General features: G+C 38.5%; 3 protein-coding genes across 4 annotated transcripts; 1 reads left to right on the forward strand and 2 right to left on the reverse strand.

Annotated features, from left to right (window-relative positions):
• The first annotated feature begins 228 nt into the window (after window positions 1-228).
• Window positions 229-1,088, forward strand: LOC106715537 (DPH3 homolog). Its single transcript, XM_014508838.2, has 3 exons — window positions 229-451; window positions 644-718; window positions 889-1,088. Exons 1-3 carry the CDS (start codon window positions 344-346, stop codon window positions 955-957), a joined length of 252 nt encoding a protein of 83 aa, XP_014364324.1. The 5' UTR covers window positions 229-343; the 3' UTR covers window positions 958-1,088.
• A 1,543-nt stretch (window positions 1,089-2,631) lies between these two features.
• On the reverse strand, window positions 2,632-4,662 carry LOC106715526 (arfaptin-2). The gene is made up of 7 exons (XM_014508828.2): window positions 4,492-4,662; window positions 4,115-4,245; window positions 3,716-3,880; window positions 3,466-3,634; window positions 3,222-3,374; window positions 2,993-3,143; window positions 2,632-2,901 (listed from the first exon to the last, which is right to left on the reverse strand). Exons 1-7 carry the CDS (start codon window positions 4,500-4,502, stop codon window positions 2,632-2,634), a joined length of 1,050 nt encoding a protein of 349 aa, XP_014364314.2. The 5' UTR covers window positions 4,503-4,662.
• Window positions 4,663-5,543: 881 nt separating this feature from the next.
• On the reverse strand, window positions 5,544-21,123 carry LOC106715548 (prostacyclin receptor). 2 transcript variants are annotated; one of them, XM_014508856.2, is made up of 7 exons: window positions 20,907-21,123; window positions 14,550-14,926; window positions 12,671-12,847; window positions 9,552-9,735; window positions 9,245-9,486; window positions 6,692-6,859; window positions 5,544-6,544 (listed from the first exon to the last, which is right to left on the reverse strand). In XM_014508856.2, the coding sequence occupies exons 2-7, from the start codon at window positions 14,835-14,837 to the stop codon at window positions 6,401-6,403; spliced, it is 1,203 nt and encodes a 400-aa protein (XP_014364342.2). In that variant the 5' UTR covers window positions 14,838-14,926; window positions 20,907-21,123; the 3' UTR covers window positions 5,544-6,400. The 2 variants fall into 2 exon arrangements, with proteins under 2 accessions (XP_014364342.2, XP_014364344.2); XM_014508858.2 differs by lacking the exons at window positions 5,544-6,544; window positions 6,692-6,859; window positions 20,907-21,123 and adding an exon at window positions 19,332-19,546 and having other exon boundaries at window positions 8,600-9,486.
• Between the last annotated feature and the right edge of the window lie 775 nt (window positions 21,124-21,898).

Genomic DNA, 21,898 nt, shown 5'->3' on the forward strand with positions numbered 1-21,898 from the left:
TAGGAGTAACGTCTATTTTGTTTTTCTATTGATCAGTTACAATTAATTTCATTTTTCATTTTCATTTGGAAGTTCAAATAGCTTTGTGAAAGTTATAGATCTATCATATAAATATTTATATAAAATTGTCACAAAGTCCAGTTATGACAAACTTTATATTAAAAAATTGTATAGTAGGTAACCCTTCTTTAATCAGTTAATGTCAAATTGAAATTGTCAATGTCAACGAAATGTGTCACTCGCTGTAACTTTGCATTGGAAAACAGGAAAACGCGCGCTGTTTTCTATATTTTTGTAATGTTGACGAATTTTCTTGGAATAACTGTATAATAATTATTAAAGGATGACGATATTTCATGACGAAATTGAAATTGAGGACTTCGACTATGATGAAGAGGAGGAAATGTACTACTATCCTTGTCCATGCGGTGATAGATTTCAAATTAGTAAGGTTAGGGGTAATTTAATTTATATATATTTCCGTAATGTAGTAAATTCTAGTTTTTTTGCTAAGAATAAGATATTAATTATTAGATATTAAATTAGCTAGTTATAAATAAATAACAAAGTGTTATCGAAATACTTTTATCGGTCTTGTTATTGTGTGAGAATAATTAGTTTCAACACGTTTTCTATGTTTCAGGAGGAGCTCATGGCCGGGGAGGAAGTAGCGACATGTCCCAGCTGTTCACTTGTTGTTAAAGTCATATATGATCTGGTAAATTATTATTTACAATTTTTTTCATCTCATTATTATTATATTTAGATGGTAGATCTTATTTTTAAGAACATTTGAAAATCCTTAACACAAACATCTTTAATAAAATAATTTTGTTCATATAACATAGAAAAATATGATCTATAATATCAAGAAAACATCTGTTGCAGGAGAAGTTCAAAGCGGAGGCAGAAGAAGTACACAATGAGGAGGCGGACAAGGAAGTTGTGAAAGCTTAGTGCTCACTGTGAGACATGACAGAGAAGATGTGGCGAGTGTGAGTCACGGGGAGACAAAGATGGCATGATCCAGATGGGATTTGAGTGCTGCCAGCCAATCAACATTGCTAGTGAAGGTGATGTCTCTTGTTGTGATTGTGTAATGCTGTATGTAAAATAAAATAATTTTAATGTATATATTTTATATTATATTACAGTTACATAAAGTCAGTAATGTTTATACAATTTTCTTTTATTTGTGAAACACCAAATACAATAAAACAACATTATGCAAATCCACTGTAATAAATAGTTTTTTAAATAAAAAGTTTGATACTTAACAAGTACTAAATAATGCTATTTAAGTAATATAAATAAGTTATATCTATAATAATGCAGTTTGACTAGCTACGGAATGCTCCTACACCACACGGCTACTGCTCGACACAACGCTACTCATCAAGTTAATTTAAATATTGTCATATCAAGTATACAGTACTTTAAGTAGACTGCGGAAAACTTCAAACTCTTCAGTACAGCAATCACAAGTTTGCCACATTTGTGTTTACAAATACATACATATTACAAAGTCTACTTACATTGCAATTTACTACTGTGAATAAGACATTGGAATACATAAAGCAATGAAATATACTTATTTTTATAGAAGCTAATTTGAACACTGCGGCCAATTCAATGGAAGGATATATTGAGCTATTATATAAGTTTACAAATAAATTGTACTATCTTAGATAACTATTCAAATATACCCATTTCTTTATATTAAAAGCAAAGTGTGGTTATGTGTTAAATTCATAAATTTTCTCTAATCATTTTAAGTTTCCTTATTAAAAGCAACAGAGTACTTTTCTATATAATACTGTGTACATAATTAAAATTTGCTAACAATATCTGAGGAGAATACAATATTAATTTACACAAACACTCAATTACAAGATAATTACATTTAGTATTAAAGAAAATACTATAAGCCAAAGCAGTCAAAAATATCACAAACAAATTATGTCACAAAAAAAAGCACACAAAAAATGGTATATAAAAATATATTTTGAGATGATAATCAAGTGGCAAAGTTAATTTCCTAATATCTACTCTATGTGTTAAGCAAGTCTATATATTTTGAAATGTATCATCATCTATAAAACATTATAACTGGTCCGAGCAGATTCAGCCTGTACATACTTTACAATTGTTTAAACACAACAAACATTTATTTGAATGTGTTCGGTGGTAAATGAGATCAAATAATAACTAAATATAATTGAAATAGATGTAATTACATCAGCTTTAGATATATACCACATTATGTAACATCTAATGCAATGCAATACTAACTTATTGAATGAAATACAGGACTTTGTGCTGGATTTGGTTCTAAAAAAAATATCTAACACATCCTTTTTAATATTTTCTTAATATAAATATCTTCAACAAAATATTATACATTATTAAACCAATGCTCTGCTGTAAGCCAAAAAATAATACTGCCTATAAAATTTTTAAAGAAATTGGATAAATACTCCATATGAAAAAACTTTATTAATGGCTATAGATCAAAATTGGCAAATAGATAAGTAGAGAATGTTCAAACTTACTCGTACTTAGTGCACAAGGATGTATCTAGCGGTCTGTACAAGTGGAGTCGGGTGAGTACAGCCTGTGGGAGGCGTAGTCCTATGAAGGCGGCGGCGCGGGCGCGGCGGCGGGCGGCGACAGCGGCGGCTGCGGCGCGGCCGGGAAGTGCGGTGCGGTGTGCGGTGTGGCGTGCGGTGCGGCGTGCGGTGCGGTGTGAGGTGCGGCGTGCGGTGCGGTGTGCGGTGCGGCGTGCGGCGCGCCGGGCACGCTGAAGTGTCGCACAGCCGCCTCGAGCGCCACGTTGTTGCCGCTGAAGTAGGCGGACACCGCGTTGTGGAACAGCAGCAGCTGCTTGTTCATCACCTTCACCTGCAACAGCGACGCAGGCGAGTCAGTGTCGCTGCGGTGGCGGGGTGTGTGGGGTGTGTGGGGTGTGTAGGGTGCGAGCGGGAGTACGCACCCTGTTCTCGTGCAGCAGCTGCAACTTGACGGCGGAGTCGTCGCGCAGACGCTCGTAGTGGCGGCGGTGGCGCTCGATGCGAGCGAGCACCGCTTCGCCCGGGTTGCCGCCGCACGCCTCCAGCTCGCTGCGGTACGCGTCGTACTCCACTCTGACGCACAGACAGATACATACACGTCACCCCCTGACCCATCACCAGATAATACATTTGATACGGCATTGCAACAACCTCGCGGCCTCGTATTGTCGTATGGTGAGCAGAGTGTCCTCGATGGTCTTGTTGGTGAGGGTGTTGAGTGAGTTGTTGAAGAAGTGCAGTGCCGCTAGCAGCACCTCACCGTTGCGCGTCAGCGACCGCTGCGTGTCCGCGTTGTAGAGGAACCTGAACATCAATTAACCACATTTAACTTCTGTAAACCATCTTCTAGAACTACGTTAACAGTGGTGCCAGTGGCGAGTAACTTTTCACGCACTGATTCTGCAGCTCGGGCGACTTCTGCGCGAGGTCGGCGAAGGCGTCTCCGAGCGCACGCTGGGTGTGTTGCGCCGCGCCGAGCTGCGACGCCAACGCGCTGCTCAACCGCAGTACGCCATTGTACTTACGCTGTGTCTCCCGCAGACTCTCTATCTTTGCTTCCAAATCTAAAATATTAATGAAGTTTTTATATATCACTTCTTGTCATGTTCTTTCTTTTAATTAGAGCTCCAACAACAAAAACATACCTGTATCAACAGTCCTGGAAGTCTTGCCCAGCTTCTCATAGAGCAGCTGCCGAGTGCACTTGTACGTGGACACTCCCCAGTTCTTGAGGGACTCCAGCTTTGTGGAGCCCGCTCGCAACAAGGTGCTGTTTCCTGCACCGCTGTTCTGAGACACATCTGGTGGAGCTGTTGTACACACATTACACTTTTATCAATTTGTCTACAATACACATATACAAATACACTTACAATGTGGAACTATCTTGTCACTTAGTATAACAAAATAATTTGTAGTCAGAGAACTAATTTAAAAAATAACAAATACCTACTCAAATTAACAACTTTGAGGAACTAATAATATAATAGAGAAAGTGAGGTTTGTAATTTAATGTGACAGCTATACTGACATCTTTTTCTTACCGTAAGCTGGTGGGAAAGGCATAGATCTTGATGTGGGGAATTTGGCCTCAGTGCCAGATGTGATAGAGTCACTGGACTCTCGCAGCGGTGGAGTATCCTTCAACATTTCGTGAATGCTTCTCTCTGATTGCCTGGAAATGGTTTACCAGTTAAAATATCATTACAACACATATTTTCTCATCATCATGCGAATGATGAAAAGCCGGTGGGACTATGTGTTAAGAGCGAAACTCACAAAACAAATATTCGATTTTAGTCCTGCTAATCTTAAGAGCAGGCTTCTTTATTACACCATTCTTCAAGCCTAGTCTAGAAATGAATAGGCCATTCTTAAAAATAAAGCTGTTATTGAACATACTGTTCTTTATATTTCTTACCATTTAGACATTTTGCCGGAAGAAAAGGTTTAAGCACAAAAAATTGGAACACCGTGTAAACAATGTGAAACTTTATTACAATATGAATTGTAACATTTTCTCCATTCAATTTTAAATACTTTTTGTAAATCGTAAGAGTAAGGGAGTATTAATTGACAATAGAGCAATGGAATGCAATAAATTAACAATCAACAAAATTATGAATCACACAAAAGTCAAGTTCAATTTGACATTAGTTGTATTCGATTTCGGATATCTTCTACGTAATACGGAAACATACATTAATATTTTTTATGAAATATAATTATCTTCACGTATCTAATTTTTACACCTATTCATCAATAGGCAATAGGTATGGCCCTCTTCACGAATTGAGTAACATTATATTTAATATGAAAAAAAATTGTTTTTCGACGTGAAGAGAACATTTCTTGTTTGAAATTTTAGAGCGCAAACCTTTTCTGACTGACTACAGTCCATCTGCACGTTGTAGACCTAATAGATCCTGCTTCTATAGCATTTCAGGATGTCTTTTAGCCAGTCTTTTTACGTCGAATTTAATGCCTGGTTTATGTTATGCCTGCACAGTAAGCCAGTACCGCTTGAAATCAGGGCTTCAGTGCTGCGATACAACTGGCATAATGTAGACACCCACTGACGCCAGTGAGCGAGCCAGACCAATAACTGGAATGGAAGCGTTGTACTTTTGAATTCTTTTAAAGTTGGATTACAAAATCATTTGGACATGGAATAGGTGTTTAGGACTGCAAAAATATTGTATGGATGTCGATTTTAACAGACACATGGAAGTTTTTCGTCGGTCCAGCGATTTCATGTTTAACGGTTTTATAATTTCTGTGGTGTCATCAAATTAAAACAAGTTCCGATAAAAAAGAGTATATATTAACATCGAAAAAAAATTGTATTACAAAATATTGTACAGCTAACATATTTTGCAGTGTAAAAATATTAAAAATAGATTTATCTAAAACAATAGAGTGTACTTATTTTATTTTGTGACTGATTTTATATAATTAATATGATTTGTTCTTACTTATGTAAATATAATATATTCCTATATATAAATGAGATGCTTGGAATTAATTTAATATGAAATGTTTATACATTTAAAGACACAACACTTACACTATCCCTAAGTACCAAATTTACTTACGTTAAAGTTATATTTAAGACTAGTTTCACGATCGGTAGGTATTCGCGTAACTACGAAGATTTGTTAATTACATAACTTTACAGAAACATTAACTTAAACGATATATGTAATACTACCGCATGTTGTGAAATTTAGTAAGAACACAACAAGAACAAGTTACTGATATTGAAGACGTCGAGACTTCGGTGAGAGACAGATGCACGGTTTTCTTTCTCTTTCTTTTTATTATCCTCATGATCAGTCGTGATGTAGTAGTCTATAACTGTGTGAAAAATTGTTTCTCTGAGAATAGACATTACATTACTTTGGTTTTAAGTCATAAGTGTAATTATTGGTTTTGTGCTTTCTATTGACTTTATTTCACGAAACTAGCTCGTTTCACATAACATACGAATATGTTAATATTAATTATGCAGAAGCGCTAAAACAAGTCTATTATTTAAATTACTGCAAGATCAGGTAAATTAATAAAGCTTCGATTATTTGGTCCACGTACGATAAATTATTGGATTCCAAACACGAAACGGATACATTTTTATAGCATTGTCAAAATTCTCTTACAAAATATTGTACTAAGAGAACAGCAATTTTCTCTCAAACTTTAATTCAATATCGCTTGTACTGAAACAAATGTGGACGATCAACGCAAGTAGACATTGCCCGCTGGTTTGCGTGTATATCCGCAGAGCTGCGCGACGTGCGCGGCATGCGCTGCGTGCGCCTCGCTTGCGTGTGTCAGTCGAGGCGAACAAGCGTCGGGCACTGCGCAGGGCACGGTGCGGCGCGGAGGGGTTTAAGCTCGCTGCCACTGTCACTGACCACCACGGTCTCCTGCGGGCAGCAAGACGTCTTCATTGACTCCGTAGACGTCTTGTGGTTCTGTAATTAGGTACACGTAAAGTCGTGTAAAAATTATGATTCCATTCATATATTAATTTTAGCCCGTTTCTGTTTCGTTCCTATATCAAAAGGTTTCAATGCACAAGATACGTTATAGTGAAGTAAAGTGGTGAGAGTAGAACAGACCCGCTTGAAGCAGAGCGGCCAGGAGAGCAGGCGGCGCTGGCGCATGAGCACGTACAGTACGGGGTCTAGCACGTAGTTGAGCAGCATGAGCACGTCGCTGAGCGCTCCCAGCGACGCCAGCCGGCCCCACGACGCCGGCCCCAGTGCCAGATACAGCGCTGATGTCACCTGCACACATACGTATGTATACTCTCTATACCTCGTTACCATCGAATAAACAAAGGAACAACAAATTCCATAATATTAAGAAGATTTTTAAGATTTCTAAAGGCTTTTGTAATAAAGTCTTTACCTGAAATGTTTTGGATTTTACAAACTTTAGTAATGCCTAAGTGTTTGTAATTGGAATGCAGGATACGTCGGTCAACACCAGCGAGGACAGCTATTTCATGGATTTCCAAGAACTCGTCAGGCAATAGCTAGTCTTGGTTATTTGCACTAAATATAGAAGGTGCGAGGCTGCGTGGGCGCGGTGGCATGGGGCTGGCGGCAGGGGGCGGCAGAGGGTGACAATCAATTAGCGCGCAGCACGACACCAATTACTCGGGAACCCTCATAATTGGGCAATTCCATGAGTCAGGCCACGCGAAACTGCTCCGTACCATCTCACCTCTAGTGACTGTTTACTGACAGTAGTACTGTTTATTGTAGCAATGAAATTAACTTTATGATATAAAAGTAATCGACCGAACTGTACACTGTACACAATTAAGACAAGCGTGTACAACAACGTTTTAGCGTGAAAGCGAGACACACAGACGACAGAGTTGCTTTCGAATTTATTATATAATATGTAAAATAAGTAAGAAATTAAGGATTAAGTTAATTGTATTAACAGAAATTAAAATTGAATCAAATTTGTATGAACTAATTTTCGTGAACATAAATTTCATATAACAAGGGAGGTCAGTTTGAAGTGTGTAATGAAGACCAGCAGCGGCACTCTGTGACGCCCGTGACGTCAATCGTGACGTCTGCCTTTAGGGTCAGGAGTCAGGAAGCACCACCGTGACCTAAATAGTAGTGACCTCCATTAATACATTACTCATATGAGTATTCTCTTATGACATGTTTACTTTCGCGTATGATAATCAAACGATGAAATACAATATGGTAATGTGATTTAGCTTAAATGCGAATATCAACAATGTCCTCGTTGGGAATAACTTGCGCACTCAGGATTTCACACCGTAACGTCAGTCAATGCAACGAATAATAGTTGCCGCCTTCACAGCCTCTCCTCAAACTGTGTCTGCGCAGATGTTTGAATATTTTTATCTGCTTTGATATATTTTTTATTGTTTTTCTTCGTTAAAGTGTCACTAACAGCAGCGGTAGCCAGTGGTCAGTGATCGAAGTGCGTCGTTCAGTATACGCGGCTATTTGTTCTATAAATACTGGCCGATGAGTCGTCGTGTTTGCTGTTCATTCAATTTTTAATTCGAATGCCATTTATTGAAACAATGAAATATTTTCGCGACAGCGCGCGTGCCGCATGCTAATCGTGCACCCCCGCCGTGTGCGCCGCTGTACGTGGCTCTATCAACGCTAGTTATTCATACAAAGTAAAGGTTCGAGTGTACGGGTGATGAGCCGAGGTACAGTGATCGCCGCGATGTGTACGTTGGTGCGCTGCGACCCGCGGCGCATCCTGATGAACACTACTACTTAGATGTCGGAGTGATCTCAGTTGACACGTTCCGATGTTGTGATACTCCGCGTGTTATTGCGGTTATACAAACATACTAACTATACCTAAATAACTAAATATAAAACAGTACAGACCTGCAACTGACTCTATTTGATACCACTTGACGCCAAATCGACGATGCCAAATTGAAATGTTAACAAATAAGATCATTAAGAAACAATTATTTGCAAATATTGTTAGTTGAACTTTGTCCCTCCTAGCCACGTGGCCAAATAATATGTCTAGATAGAAACATGTGACTTTAATTCCTAGTGCTTGATAAAAAAAAATGAGAGCTGTGTAGAAGCAGGATGCAGATGTTCAGCGGCCAATCATCTTTTAATAACAAAATCTCTTGTAAATCTCTAAATAATAATGTAACATAGCAGTAGCTTCCGAGTGTTACCACTAACTATTTAGTTAAGGTGTTTGTGATTACATCCTGGTTGTGATCGGCGCGTGTACAGCAAGGCCGCGGCCGGCAGTTTTGCAGCCGCGCGCCGTGCGAACACTGTAGCGACGTCCTCGGAATACAAAGTATCGAGGGACACATTAATGGCCGATAACAATCTACCGCAGATGTGCGCGTCCTCCGCCCCGCTCACTGTCCCGGGCCCCGCGAGCCACGACACCTCATTGACGGCTCGCTAATTAATAATGGAATGTTCCTTAACTTATTATTCTATCGCCTGCGACACTGTATGTACGGCAATAACTGGTGTACGCGGCAGGCATAGTGTTGGAGCTTGGTTTAATTACGTCTAACTAGTTTAGACGTCATGCGGTCAAGCTCAAACGTAATCTTCATGGTTAATACAAGAGACAGGGATTTTAAAATTGTAATGTGTGTAAGGACGACATACCATCTGTGGCAGCCAGCAGATCATGAAGAGCACGGAGAGCGTGGCCATGAGGCGGCTGAAGGCGACCTCCTCGGCGGTGGCAGCATTGTGTGGTGCGGGTGGCGCGCCGGGCGGTCGGCCCGCCTGCCGCCGGCAGCTGGTGCGCGACACACGCCGCACCGTGCCGCCGCCCAGCGTGATGGCGTACAACGCGCGTATTACCGCCAGGTTGCAATACACCAGCACCGCACACAGCAGCGTGCCTGCAAACACCACAATGTTAAATGCATCCTTCAGCACGACAAAAGTCGAGGTCGTCGCAACTCACCGAAGGCGACGTAGAAGACGGCGTAGGCGAAGTCAACAGGGGTGACGGCGTTCCGGTAGCGTGTGCAGCAGCGGTTGGCCTCGTCGTAGTAGAGGCCGAGGCCCAGCACCGGGGCGCACGTTAGCGCCGCAGCCCACGCCCAAGACACCAGCAACGCCGTGCGGATCACGTAATACGTCACTTGCTGAACAAACAAAGTGCTAATGTAACACACAGTAAAGATATGTACACACTAATGGTATATTGTCGATATCAATTTTATCTTCGATTTCTTTCTTGTTTTTTTTGTACTATAGGTTAGTCGAAAATGTTGAGAGAAAGCGAAAGAATGTATTAGCGTTCGCAAACAGGGCGCATCACAGCTGGAGGAAAAGGATGTGTGGCGGGGAAGCCGCACAGGCGCAGGCGCAGTGGACGCCATGTGGGTGTACAGTACACTATAAGATCGTAAGAATGTGTGCACTAATGTGTGTGTGTGTGTTATGTGTGTGTATGTTGTTGTTTAAGTTTCTAATTACTTTAATTAAAGACTTTTATATTGACAATTAAACTGAATAATTTCAATATTAGTGTGAATGTATAACGTATTGAAATAACGACAGACTCAAACCGATTGTTTCAGTTCGAGATGATTGGCGGCGAGACAGAGGCCACGTGTATTACGACTGACCTCCACAACTTTTTGGAACAATGATTTAATGTCGTTTTTGTGCGATAGTTGTAATCCAGCGTCACTATTACAAAGGTCGGTCCTGACTACGTCCGGAAACTGGTTAATAAGTATTTATATTGTAGAAATAATGAATACTAAATTGAACAATGTTAAAATATTTCAGCGGGATGTTTTGGTTGCAGTTTCCGTTGTTTGCTGTGAAACCGCTTCCCCGATTGATACGATATATTTATTACCAGTAGACGTGAGTACGAAGCACAAAGTAGGGATTTGATGAAGTTTCAATAAATTCCTGGAGGCATAATAAATCAATAACAATAATTACAGTTATTGATATGCAATATTTACATAGGCCATGATTGGTAGTTTATCTCTGTATAAGTTATCTTCGTGTAGTCTGTGTGACAGGTAATGGTACATAATTACACAACAAACCGACCGACGACCGAAGCCGAGCGCTCGGGATCTCGGTCCTGGTGTACGTAACTAATTGTACGGACTGGAAACAAACCCTGCAGCCTCCTGTAATAGGCATCTAAAGCAAGGCGAATGTTATTCTTGTAATACTTCATAGGTGTTTATTTTTTTTTTAGGATAAGGGAGCAAACGATCAGTGTACAAAACGACGAGACCAACGTTATCATCCTATTAACATTGTAAATGCGAATGTTTAGATATATGGATGGATAAATGTTTGTTAGAAGGTATCTCAAGAACAGCTTAAAGCAATCGCTGAAATTTGGCATGGATACATCTAGTTTTACTGAACATAGTCTGTAAGAATACTTTGGCTACTAATTAGGTTTTTGTTTTAATTCCGTGCGGAAGAAATCGCGGGCGGTAGCTAATTTGGTACTAAAATACTGAAAGCTTGTGTTGCCATAGCCTGTGTAGAGTCGTTTGTTTCATCGGTTACTTAAAGTAAGTTATTCAATAAAAGCTGCGACAGTCAGCGAGTAATTGCATTTCAAAGGGGGAGTGTTAATAAATCATAGGATAGAACAGCGAGGCTGTGCGCCGTGAGCACACTACGCGCTTGTACGCGGTACAATCAAACAGATAAGGTTAGAATGACTGCTGTGTTCTGTGAGCCCTGGCTCAATCGAAAGTCTAGATCTGGAGTGGTTAGAAACTGAGATATAACTGACATCCTAATCTGACGGTTGGCGACGTGTTGGAGCATGTCACCGCCGCGCTGTTGCGCCGGCCTCATTATAATGTGGAGACATTCAAGAAAAGGATGAATACTAGTAATTTTCGCGTCTCACATTTCTTGGTTCTGATTATTTACAATTTTGTACCTGTACCTGATAATTAGTACTTAACCAACGGTGGAATTTTAATTTCATAAGTTTAATATCTGATGTATTCCTCAAGAGTGCTCTCACTCTATCGAGGAAAACGGCCGAGTGCGGCGCTACATTAAAACGTCATCATAATGTATCGCTGGTCGGCATCAGCGGAATAACCGGGTTACTGCTACTCTACTATTTTTAACTTTCTGCAAAGTAATAGAATGCAAACAAAATCGTAAAAATACGCGATGGACTCGACTTGTAATATTTTTATAAAATTTCCGATCGCAATCAAACAAATCACGTTTCGATGAGATGAGGGGGCACTCGCCGACTCATTCAGGAGTGCGGACGTAAACATGCGATTTACGATCTATTGAATTTAAGTATGAATATCAATTCGCTCGCGCCTAAAGAGATACGTTCTATTGTTTTATATACTGATGTCAAATCATCATTCATGAAATATAAATCGTCTTTGGAAGCAAAAACTATATTATTTTTCTCGTGTACAAGTTAGTTACGAGGCGCTAAAATTTCGGTTCTTTGAACCCGCGCGTCTTCCGGCAGTCAAACAATTCTCGTGTGTGTCGCTCTGTGTGTGTCGATCTAAAACGTTTGCCGCGCAGTTGCCGCGAAGCTGGCGGGATTCAATGAGCACTGCTTGCTATTTGCATCATGCAGACAGACAGACAGACGGATGCACTCTCGCACTCTGGTGCGGATATTTGATATCGCCGGCCGCCGGCCGTGACAGAGTGCAAAATTTAAACATGTTGGAAAACTAAAAAAATATTCACTGATATCGACACAAAATTGTACTCACAACTTAAGTTTTTTTGCAGAATGATAATATCACTTCAATGCTATAAAAAGTGTTGTCACTCTCGATTTGCACGATTTAGACATTCTACATCGTAAATGAGTCTTCGTCGCAAACACCAGCAAAGGACAATGTGCGCTAATTGCTTTAGCTCCCTTATACAGGCAGCCGAGATCCTTGTACGGTGGGGAGTGGAGCGCAAACAATGTGCTCTAACAGGCGAACATTTACTGCCGCAGTTGTTGTCGAAAAGCCTTAAATACTTGGAAACAAACGATTAAGAGATAAGAGCTAGTCTGTGCGAGTATAATATTATAACGCATCGTACCTTCTGGTAGAGGAAGGGCCTCGTGAGCGCGAGGTATCGCTCGAGCGCCATGGTGACCGCGATGCAGACGCTGCCCACGCCGAACACACGCAGCAGCACTCGCGCCGCGCAATAGGCCCGCGTATTGCGCGCGCCCGGCACCTGCTCGGACACCACCATCGCGCACATCATGCCCACCTGTCCGCACACAACACAACTTACTGCCTCGCCATCATCACTGCAAACACTTAAACGAACCGGCTATCTCAGGACTTTACTACTGTTTATTTTACATCATAGAGTGAATAATAATAATTAGTGTTTTAAATAAGATTTAACTACCCTGACAGTCTTGAATAATATCTTAAATATGTAGATTTTGATAATTTAATCCTATGCGGTAATTAATTATACCTATAGACTGTTCTCTTTCGAACATTAAAGCGCAAAAATTTCGAATACATATGTACATCGAAGCTACGTTGTCGGCTTGTCGGCGTCCTGTGAAGCCGTTTGGCCGTACGAACGCAGCACGTGCATTTGCAACTGTTGTATTTGTGCATGAAGCAATTTATGTTCTTGAAATGAAAGCTTTGTTAGTAATTTTTATCACACAAGTTGTTTATTCTCTCAATGTAAAAATGTAAAGATGCGATTAAAACTGTTGGTATTGCTATAGCTATGTATTATATTTATAAAGAGAGTCAATTATATTTAAGAATAGTGCATATGTAGTTCACACAACACAGGTATAAACCCATTACCAGTAATTGGGCGCCGTGTTGCTTTCATTCACAATATTTATGTCGATTTCAAGCGCACAATCTATCTTTATTGTATCTTTAGTTATCGCTCCATTGTGTGTTTATTATATTCAAAGAGAGGCAGTGAGAGGCCATCGACAGCGGTGGACGAGCAGTGCTCGCTGGCCACTAACCATTATATTACTGCACGAAATTGGAAATCGCACAAAAATATTTATAGAAAAACCAATATTACACTATATTATAAAGTTGAATTTGACAAAGATCAATAAAGATTGCTCTTGTTAAATCTATGAAACTTCTACTGATCAATAGCAATTGATAAATTGACAGCGATTGGACAAGTGAACTCGGAGCCGCGCGTGTAAAAGATCGGTCACATTGAGATATCGAAAGAAATGAGATTTAAGGAAGTTCATCAAATTTTATTATAATTTTACTTATTGTGTCACTAGCATGAGGTCCGTAATTTAAAGGTCTGTTAATTACGCTTCAATCATTGATACAGGATTGTATCAAAGAGAATGTTAAAGATATATTAGCTATTCGATCTGGGCTAATAAGATCATCAATCATTGACCAATGATTACGATATGATAAAGCTCAATGAACGCTTTATAAATCTTTACGTTGACGTTGCCCTAATCTTAGTGCATTAAAATATACTAGAACAGCATAAATATATAACATCATTACATCAATGAACAGATGCGCGATTTTTTTTCCCGAGCAAATTAAATGAACATATCCTTTGTAAGTAGCAATAGAATTAGTTTATCAGTAGAACTGTTACTGTTTACATAGTAATTGTAATACAACAATGAGTTTATTGATGAACTCAAACGGGGTCGCCAGAGAGTCGGCGGTCGTCGGCCGCTTTTACATATATTGCATCTGATTGCAATTAGTTATTAAAATGTAATTATATTGTCAAATTATTAGTTTAACATCAGTGTTATGTAAAGTGTTAACCCATACCATGGGTTACCCAGAATTGAGAGAAGAGGCAGCGATTACAACTCTCTAACATCTTCCACATTCATACATCTACGCATGCATGGTCTTCATTCTTATTTTCCGTCTGTTCGATGTTATATAATATTATAAGTAGCACGGGTTAAAGAAATATCACTAACGAGTGCGACGAGGTCGTTGGCGGCGAGGCTGGTGAGCAGTAGCAGGTGCTTGCGGTTGCGTACGCGGCGCTCCCCGCGGCGCAGCGCCACGATGGCAGCCGCGTTGCCCACGATGCCCACCGCGTACACCACCTTCACCAGCGCCATGAACACGCGCCCACCATGCCGGAGCGGGCTGGCCGCTACCTCAACCCCCGCAGTAGCGTTGACCGCCACAGTCGTGTTGTACCAGTCCGCGCCCACTGCCGCCGCCGCCGCCGGCGCAAGCGTCGACAACATATTCTCCATTGCAGTTCTTTGGTTGTTGTGTTGCTCGCAGACGCTCACTATATGCTCTCGTTACGGACCTGTCGCATGATCTGTTGCTCGAAGAAGACCTGTAAGCAAAGAATTAATTATAGGTAACCGCTGCACATCGATATATGACTAACCAAGCCCAATCACAGCCGCAACTATTGAACATATATAATACGAGAGACTAGACTTTCCAATAAAATGCCACAAGTTAGGAAACAGTACGATAATTATTAATCCTTATAAATTTATAACATAGTGACTGACAGTTGGTAGCGCCATCAGTTATCGCGACCCGGTTTCGGCGCCACTGACACCGGCCAGGGGTGGAGACTGGTTCATAAAACAACGGGACTCTATTATCAGGGAGCAGCAGGAATTGCAAAAAGCATTCTATAGGTATTCATGTGTGCTCTCACCAAATGGCATTGTTTTATTAGCAGTTAAAAGTGGTATTAATGTCATTAATCTAGTGGTGAAAGGTTATTATTACTTAATTAAAAAAAGTTAACGATTGTGAAATACTCAGAAGTAAGCAGAAGTGTTAATTAAGTTGTGTCCTTGTTATATTCCTGTACGTAGACGTGTTTGTAGATACGACTGTGTACGGCGGTCAATTACTTTAAGTACATACAACTATCTTAAATAAAAACAGTAAACTAATTTAGTTAATGAAATAGCTTTGTGTTAGATAGTAATTAGGATTTAATTTAGCGTTTTATCTATTTCCAAGCAAATAATTAATTGTTGTAAATACAGTTTACGTACTATAATTAGATCATTCATGACGACATTCAAATTAATTCTAGGTACTTGTAATGTCAAAAATTATTTATTTTACTTAGTTAAGTACAGTACTAAGCACTAATTTAATTTTATTTATTTTTGCTTAAAGTATAAGTCTTTTTTTTATTCCGCTACACTTAGACACATGTAAAATTGTGTTCTGTGCAGAGACTGGCGCGAAGTAAAGAGCTGCCTACATATATGAAAAACATTATAAATTGCGAATACTAAAGCCTCAGTACTGAGATGTCCTGATGACGGGTAATAAAAATTTTTATTAAGAAACAAATATGTACTGTGTGGTGCAAAAAAACAAATGTAAGAACGGAACGTCACTCTGTCATGAGGTTAGGTTAGATCAAGTCTATGACACGGTAATAATAATACCGTGAGTGAGAGAGATACAGTTATACACAATTCCTGTAACGTGACAAAGACAGGGATAACTATGTTCCGTCCCTTTCTGCGTACCAGGGTTTGGGGTTTGTTTGGAACAAAGGTTGTCCCCTACAAACAACCTAGGTTGTCCCTAACAAAGTTTGACATTCGTGCTATTTTTCGAAAATTGTGAGTACTTAGTGGCTGTAATTGTGCAAAAATATTTTGATATTACAGTTTTAGTAAGGTAAAGTTTATAAAACATGGTATACTGCTGTATCGTCGGTTGTAAAAGCCGTAGTGAGCGAAAAGAGAAAAACATAACCTTTCACTCGTAAGTACTGAAACTACGCACTTATTCACATGTATTCATACAAAATAAGGAAGAAAATACAAACTAGTTGTTCTTTACAGTCTTTGTAATAACTAATATGTTAAAATACGGGTAAAATCAGCTAAAATAAAATAGTATTTTTCGAACATAATGCGCCCAAACGCAGATGTCATTTGTGTCAAATAATATACTGTAGATCTGGGAAACAAGCGGCCATATTAAACTTCTTTTCAAATTGGTTGGTTATTACCCGTAAAAATAATACCACCACCTTGTTGTAAAAATTACCCTGAATTTAGGGGAAATAAATTATAGTATGTATAATGTATATAAATGAAACAATTCACATTTTTTATACTATTTTCAACAGATTTCAAAAGGAGTTTTTAATTCTGGTATATGCTGTGTTTTTAAATATTTGATACTTTCTTATCCCGTTGATTTTAAAGAGTATGCTTTTTAATTTGTCCCATGTAAATTTTGTTTCTTAGAAATTACAATCAAAATAGTTTAATATTAAGTAGTTTTACATGTAGTGTTCACTGTAATGATATACAGAGTAATTTAAAATTATATGACTATAATATTGGTATGTTTTTTGTAGCTTTTTATGAAGACTTAGGGCTTCGTGCATATCGAAGAAAAATAGGACATCGTTTGAATGCTCGTCTAATGGACCTAAGACTGAAGAGATGCCGCGCTTTGTTGAAGCAGTACGCGGGAAAAGAATATCGGGAAATTCTTTTTTTGGAGTCACTCAAGACATCCTTGATTAAGGCAGCCGCCGATATTGACATGGACCTCGTTCGTGCTGTGATAGACGACTGGCCGAGCAGATTGAAGGCCTGTATTCAAAATCACGGATGTCATTTTGAGTAAACTTTAGTGTCATAAGAATCTATGTTTTGTTAAGTTCATTTTGGTATATAAATGGTCACATAATGAATAAACTTGTTTCAATTATTTTATATTAAACATGTAACAGAATTTATGACCTGACTAAGTATTACTAAAAAAATCTGTTTACGTAATCTTAGTCACATAAACAAAAATTACGCATTGTTTTTTATATTTATTACGTTTATTAATTACAATTTAATTGGGAATATATAAATTGGTCTATATTAAATTATATCGTAATTATTCATTTTCGGGACAAAACAAATAACTGGTAACCCCAATCCTTTTACATATATATAGGTATAGTCTATAGTACTCTCTATCTGTCCCTTACGGGTGAACGCGCATGCCATATCTATATAATTCTTCATCTGAGGGTTAGATGCATACAATTGTGTCGCTCCAAACAAGATAGTCCTCACCACCGCGGCCACACTCGCTCTCAATACAAACAATGGAATCACCACAATAATTTCTTTGCCTGTTTTATTTTGCATTTGTTTGTCATATGCATTATTAATAATAACTACATCGAGCAACTCAACTAAAGTAGATTATTGAATTCTAGTTTTGTTTGTTTTTTTCTATAAATTTAAACTTGAATGCTTTCTAATGAGCTCGATACGACGCACAGTTATTAACTTGTCGTATCTATAGGTAACCCGTATGCACGCTAATATAAAAAACCATACGATCATTTTTTTATTACAATTATTACAGAAGGTTATGATACAGCAATGTTTTCTTACATTTATCCGTCAACTCGGTCGGGAAATACAGTGATGTGATGTGACAACGTCACAGGCGACCAATGTACCTGCGGTTTGTTGCTTTCCTTCCTGTTCAGTTGTTCGTAAGCCCTTCCTAACCTACCTCGTTACATGAATATAAAGTTTGTTAATTACCTGTTTAATTCACGTTACTCTTATTTACTTAGGCTTATTAAAATGGTGTTTAAGATAACAAGAAGACAAAGTACCTATTAGGGTGTCATTTTATTGACAGTATTGGATCAACCTGCTAGCGCACATTGACATGGCAGATGAATAATGCAGAGGGGACGCTGCGCCTGAGATGGCGCAACTATCCTATATTTGCAATTCTATCGCCCGAGACGAGCTGAACCGAACTGACCGACTGCCGGACACTGGATACTACACTCTACTGAACTCAACACCCGCGACTTCATTGTGATATACGCCACATGGTTTTTACGGTCAACGCTTTTATCACTTTTATGATTTGAGCGATATTTAAGGCAATTATGATATCAAAATACATAATATTATGTGTCCAGTTACAAGTTGGAAGTTATCTTACTTTTTGGTCTTAAGAAATAATATGAACATTTTTTAAGTACCGTTTAGGTGGTTACATACTAGTTATGAACCTATCATAACAATTATTATACTCTTTGGGCTTAATTATGCAGATATCAAAGTAATTTGATAAACTTAGCAAGACTGAATGATATTACAAATATCGCAGTTGTTAGAAACAGTTCTAGAATGTAGGCTTTCTTGTGCGGTGCGCATAAACTTCGCGGTGTTTGCAATTAAAAGTTGTGATATTTTTCATTTCTCAGTACTCGTAGCATTACGCGAAGTTTTTCCGAGCTTTAGATGCCGGCGGTGATTGCGCATTAGCACTACAGTGAAAGAAAAATACACTCATGTACCGTACACTGACTCAAAGCAAGAATTTTAAGTAAGTCTTGTTATGAGTTCCCGTTCTTGTGCAGTATTTATATTTATTTTATTTATTTATTGTTTTATTTAAAGTAATAGCAATGTTTAAAAAAATGCTAAACAACTAAGAATAGTTCGTATGATATGTTTGTGTTAGGTTACTAGAAGTTTTTCTTCCTCTCTTGCAGTCAGTGTCCAGGTCTCACAGCCGTACCTATATTATAATCGGTCTTGGTATGCCGAATTTCAAGAAAAAATCTATGGACAGTGCAAAGAGGGGATGAGATGTAACGTGGCATAAAATAATGCAGAGACTGAAACAAAAGAACGCATAGGTAGGTACTGCGCTACCTCGGCCACTTAGAAAGAATGGATGATGTTCGGAGTGTTAAACGTACTTACTTGGGACGGTATAGTGGTCTACTTCCAGTTGGCCCCCAGATAACGCTGGATAAAATACTTATTTCTAGTCTTGTATTTAGTCAACTCCAAGTGCGGGATTGGGAAAAGTGGAGATTTGTATTGTCGTAGGCCAAGGACCAGTTCGGGTCGCTGCGTCACTTTAGTTAGTTCGTCATTATGATATGTTTTCTAGTCAAAAGATAAAACTGTAAATAAATAATTTTGCGCATTATATAAAGTGATTTTTTCTTATATTTTCAAGCTATATGTTTGATGTAACACGATCTATAGCTCTGCGAACATCCTAGTACAATACACCTCATACATTTTAAACAGTGAATATTTTTAAATATTTTCTTGGGAACATTGTACATATTAGGCAATACGCTCAACGTTTATAGAACTAAATTTGAATGAACCAATCTAAGTAAAAGTAAAATAGACAACCCTTGTTTATCTACCTAGTTGCTGAAGCAATTCGCAATAGAATGAAACAGAAGCGTACCCGCTGACTATTCGTAATATTTATGTGGTGCGATGCGAGCGGAGCGCGAGAGTTTTTACATTTAGATAAGAATATTTAGGAAATATTTTTATACTCATTTGTTTGTGATGCACAATTATAAGAAACGCTATTTAGTTTTAAACTAAATAATGTAAACTTCTTACTATGAGTAACTTTCTAATAAATAGTTTATTATCTTTATTATTTCACAGAGCGGTGAGATGTTTGCAGAAAGGTGGGTAGAGACTAGATCATTTAATTGTAACAAAACAACGAGTCGCTCTATGATATGTTCAAGTTTATTAGTCTTTCACAAACCAGACGAGCTTTTGAAACTATGCTTTTGCCTGTGTCATAACATTCGTAAGAACGTTACAATACATAGAAATGAGAGAAAATGCTCCAGTGTATATTCACCTGAACAACGTGCGGAAAGATAACGATTTTAATGATGTAAAATAATGCGGACTCGAGATGGAGATGAATAAAATTAATTTAGATAATACGAATATATTTAAATACATTGAATACCTGAAATAGCTTTTAAACTGTAGAACACGATTATTTTATCTAAATGGGCGATTTTTGCAGACTTTACTATTTCCGTGTTGCGTCTGTTTACTTTAAAGGTTTAATTTAAATTTAAAAACAGAACCATTTAACTTAATGTCTGTGAAATATTTTTAGTGACTTTACTAAAGGACATTTTAAAAATAAACAGCTACTCCTGCTTCATCCTGTGTACTATTTTATACTAAATATTTTTGTTACCATCCAGTATTCATTACAACAGTATACTACAAAATAAAGTGAGAAGTAAAATGTGTACTGCAGTACATATATTGTGAACTAAATAAATTTTCTTGTTATTAAATATTAATCAGGTTTATGAAATCACCTAAACGGAATAAAAAATTAGAAAATCATGGTAAATTTATCAAAAATGTACTTAGATGTCACTTTATTTTTTTTTAGTTTCTTGATTTAAATTTATTAATTCTTATTAAAATGTAAATAAAAACAGAAAAAGATGTAAGTGTAAATTTTAAAATACATAAAAACAAACTTACGTGTATTAAATAATACTTTAATTAACACAACAAAAACCTCGCTAAATCCTTTAACAATTAACATACGAGAGTGGTCGTTTGTTTACGCGCGAACAAGCGTCGAGACGCAACACACGCGCTACCGGCGGGGGCTTCGTGCGCACTGATGACTGACGCCGGCCGGCACCGGGAGCCGTAGCTTGCAGCACAACACGACTCAACAACAATTTAAACGCTGCGCACACCACAAGCGAGCCAGAGCAAAGCCTCCACTACACACCGAATGCTATGCAAGCAATATTATGAAATCTCAATCTGTGTATCTGTTGTGTAAAGACGCATAGGACAAGTTCGTTGTTACGTCCTGCACCTGCTCCTGTATGACACTAAACCTATATAAGCGAGCTACCTCCTGACACCGGTTCTGCGGCTTACAAATAACTGTGAATGTTCTGCCTTGTAAGCGATACGGAGAAAGCTCATCGTTGACGTAAACCAATTTTGATTCTGAAGAGTGAAACGTCAAGTTGGGCGCGACGTGTTCACATCCCAAGAGGCTCATCAATAGAACAGGATGCAACAAATTATTCGCCAAGCGCGATATGTCACGATGAGATTGTCATAGGGCGTGAATCATGCATTCGATCGCACATGGTGCATGGCGGTGCATGCTTAATGTTCGCTCGGAACAGGCGTAGGCGCCGCTCGATTGTGTGTTCGTTACATTGTTAGACTTCCCGTAGGCAACCTGCGTAGTGACCCGACAACTCCTGTTTGCTACATACCGAGAGCAACGAAAGTATACTGAATGCGCTTGATTATTATTAAATACACAATTAAAAGAATTTTAGTTATCTTTAATAAATTATTGTTGTTATACAACTACTAAAATATTATAACCTCAAATTATCGCATTCACTTGAAAGATAAGACCAAGCGGACTTGCAAAAGTTTAGTGTGCTCGGTGGAGTTATTTCAATTGTGCCACCGCCTACAATTACTTATAAAAAGGG

The sequence above is a fragment of the Papilio machaon genome, chromosome 18 (genome assembly GCF_912999745.1).
Source record: "Papilio machaon chromosome 18, ilPapMach1.1, whole genome shotgun sequence".
Taxonomy (NCBI): domain Eukaryota; kingdom Metazoa; phylum Arthropoda; class Insecta; order Lepidoptera; family Papilionidae; genus Papilio; species Papilio machaon.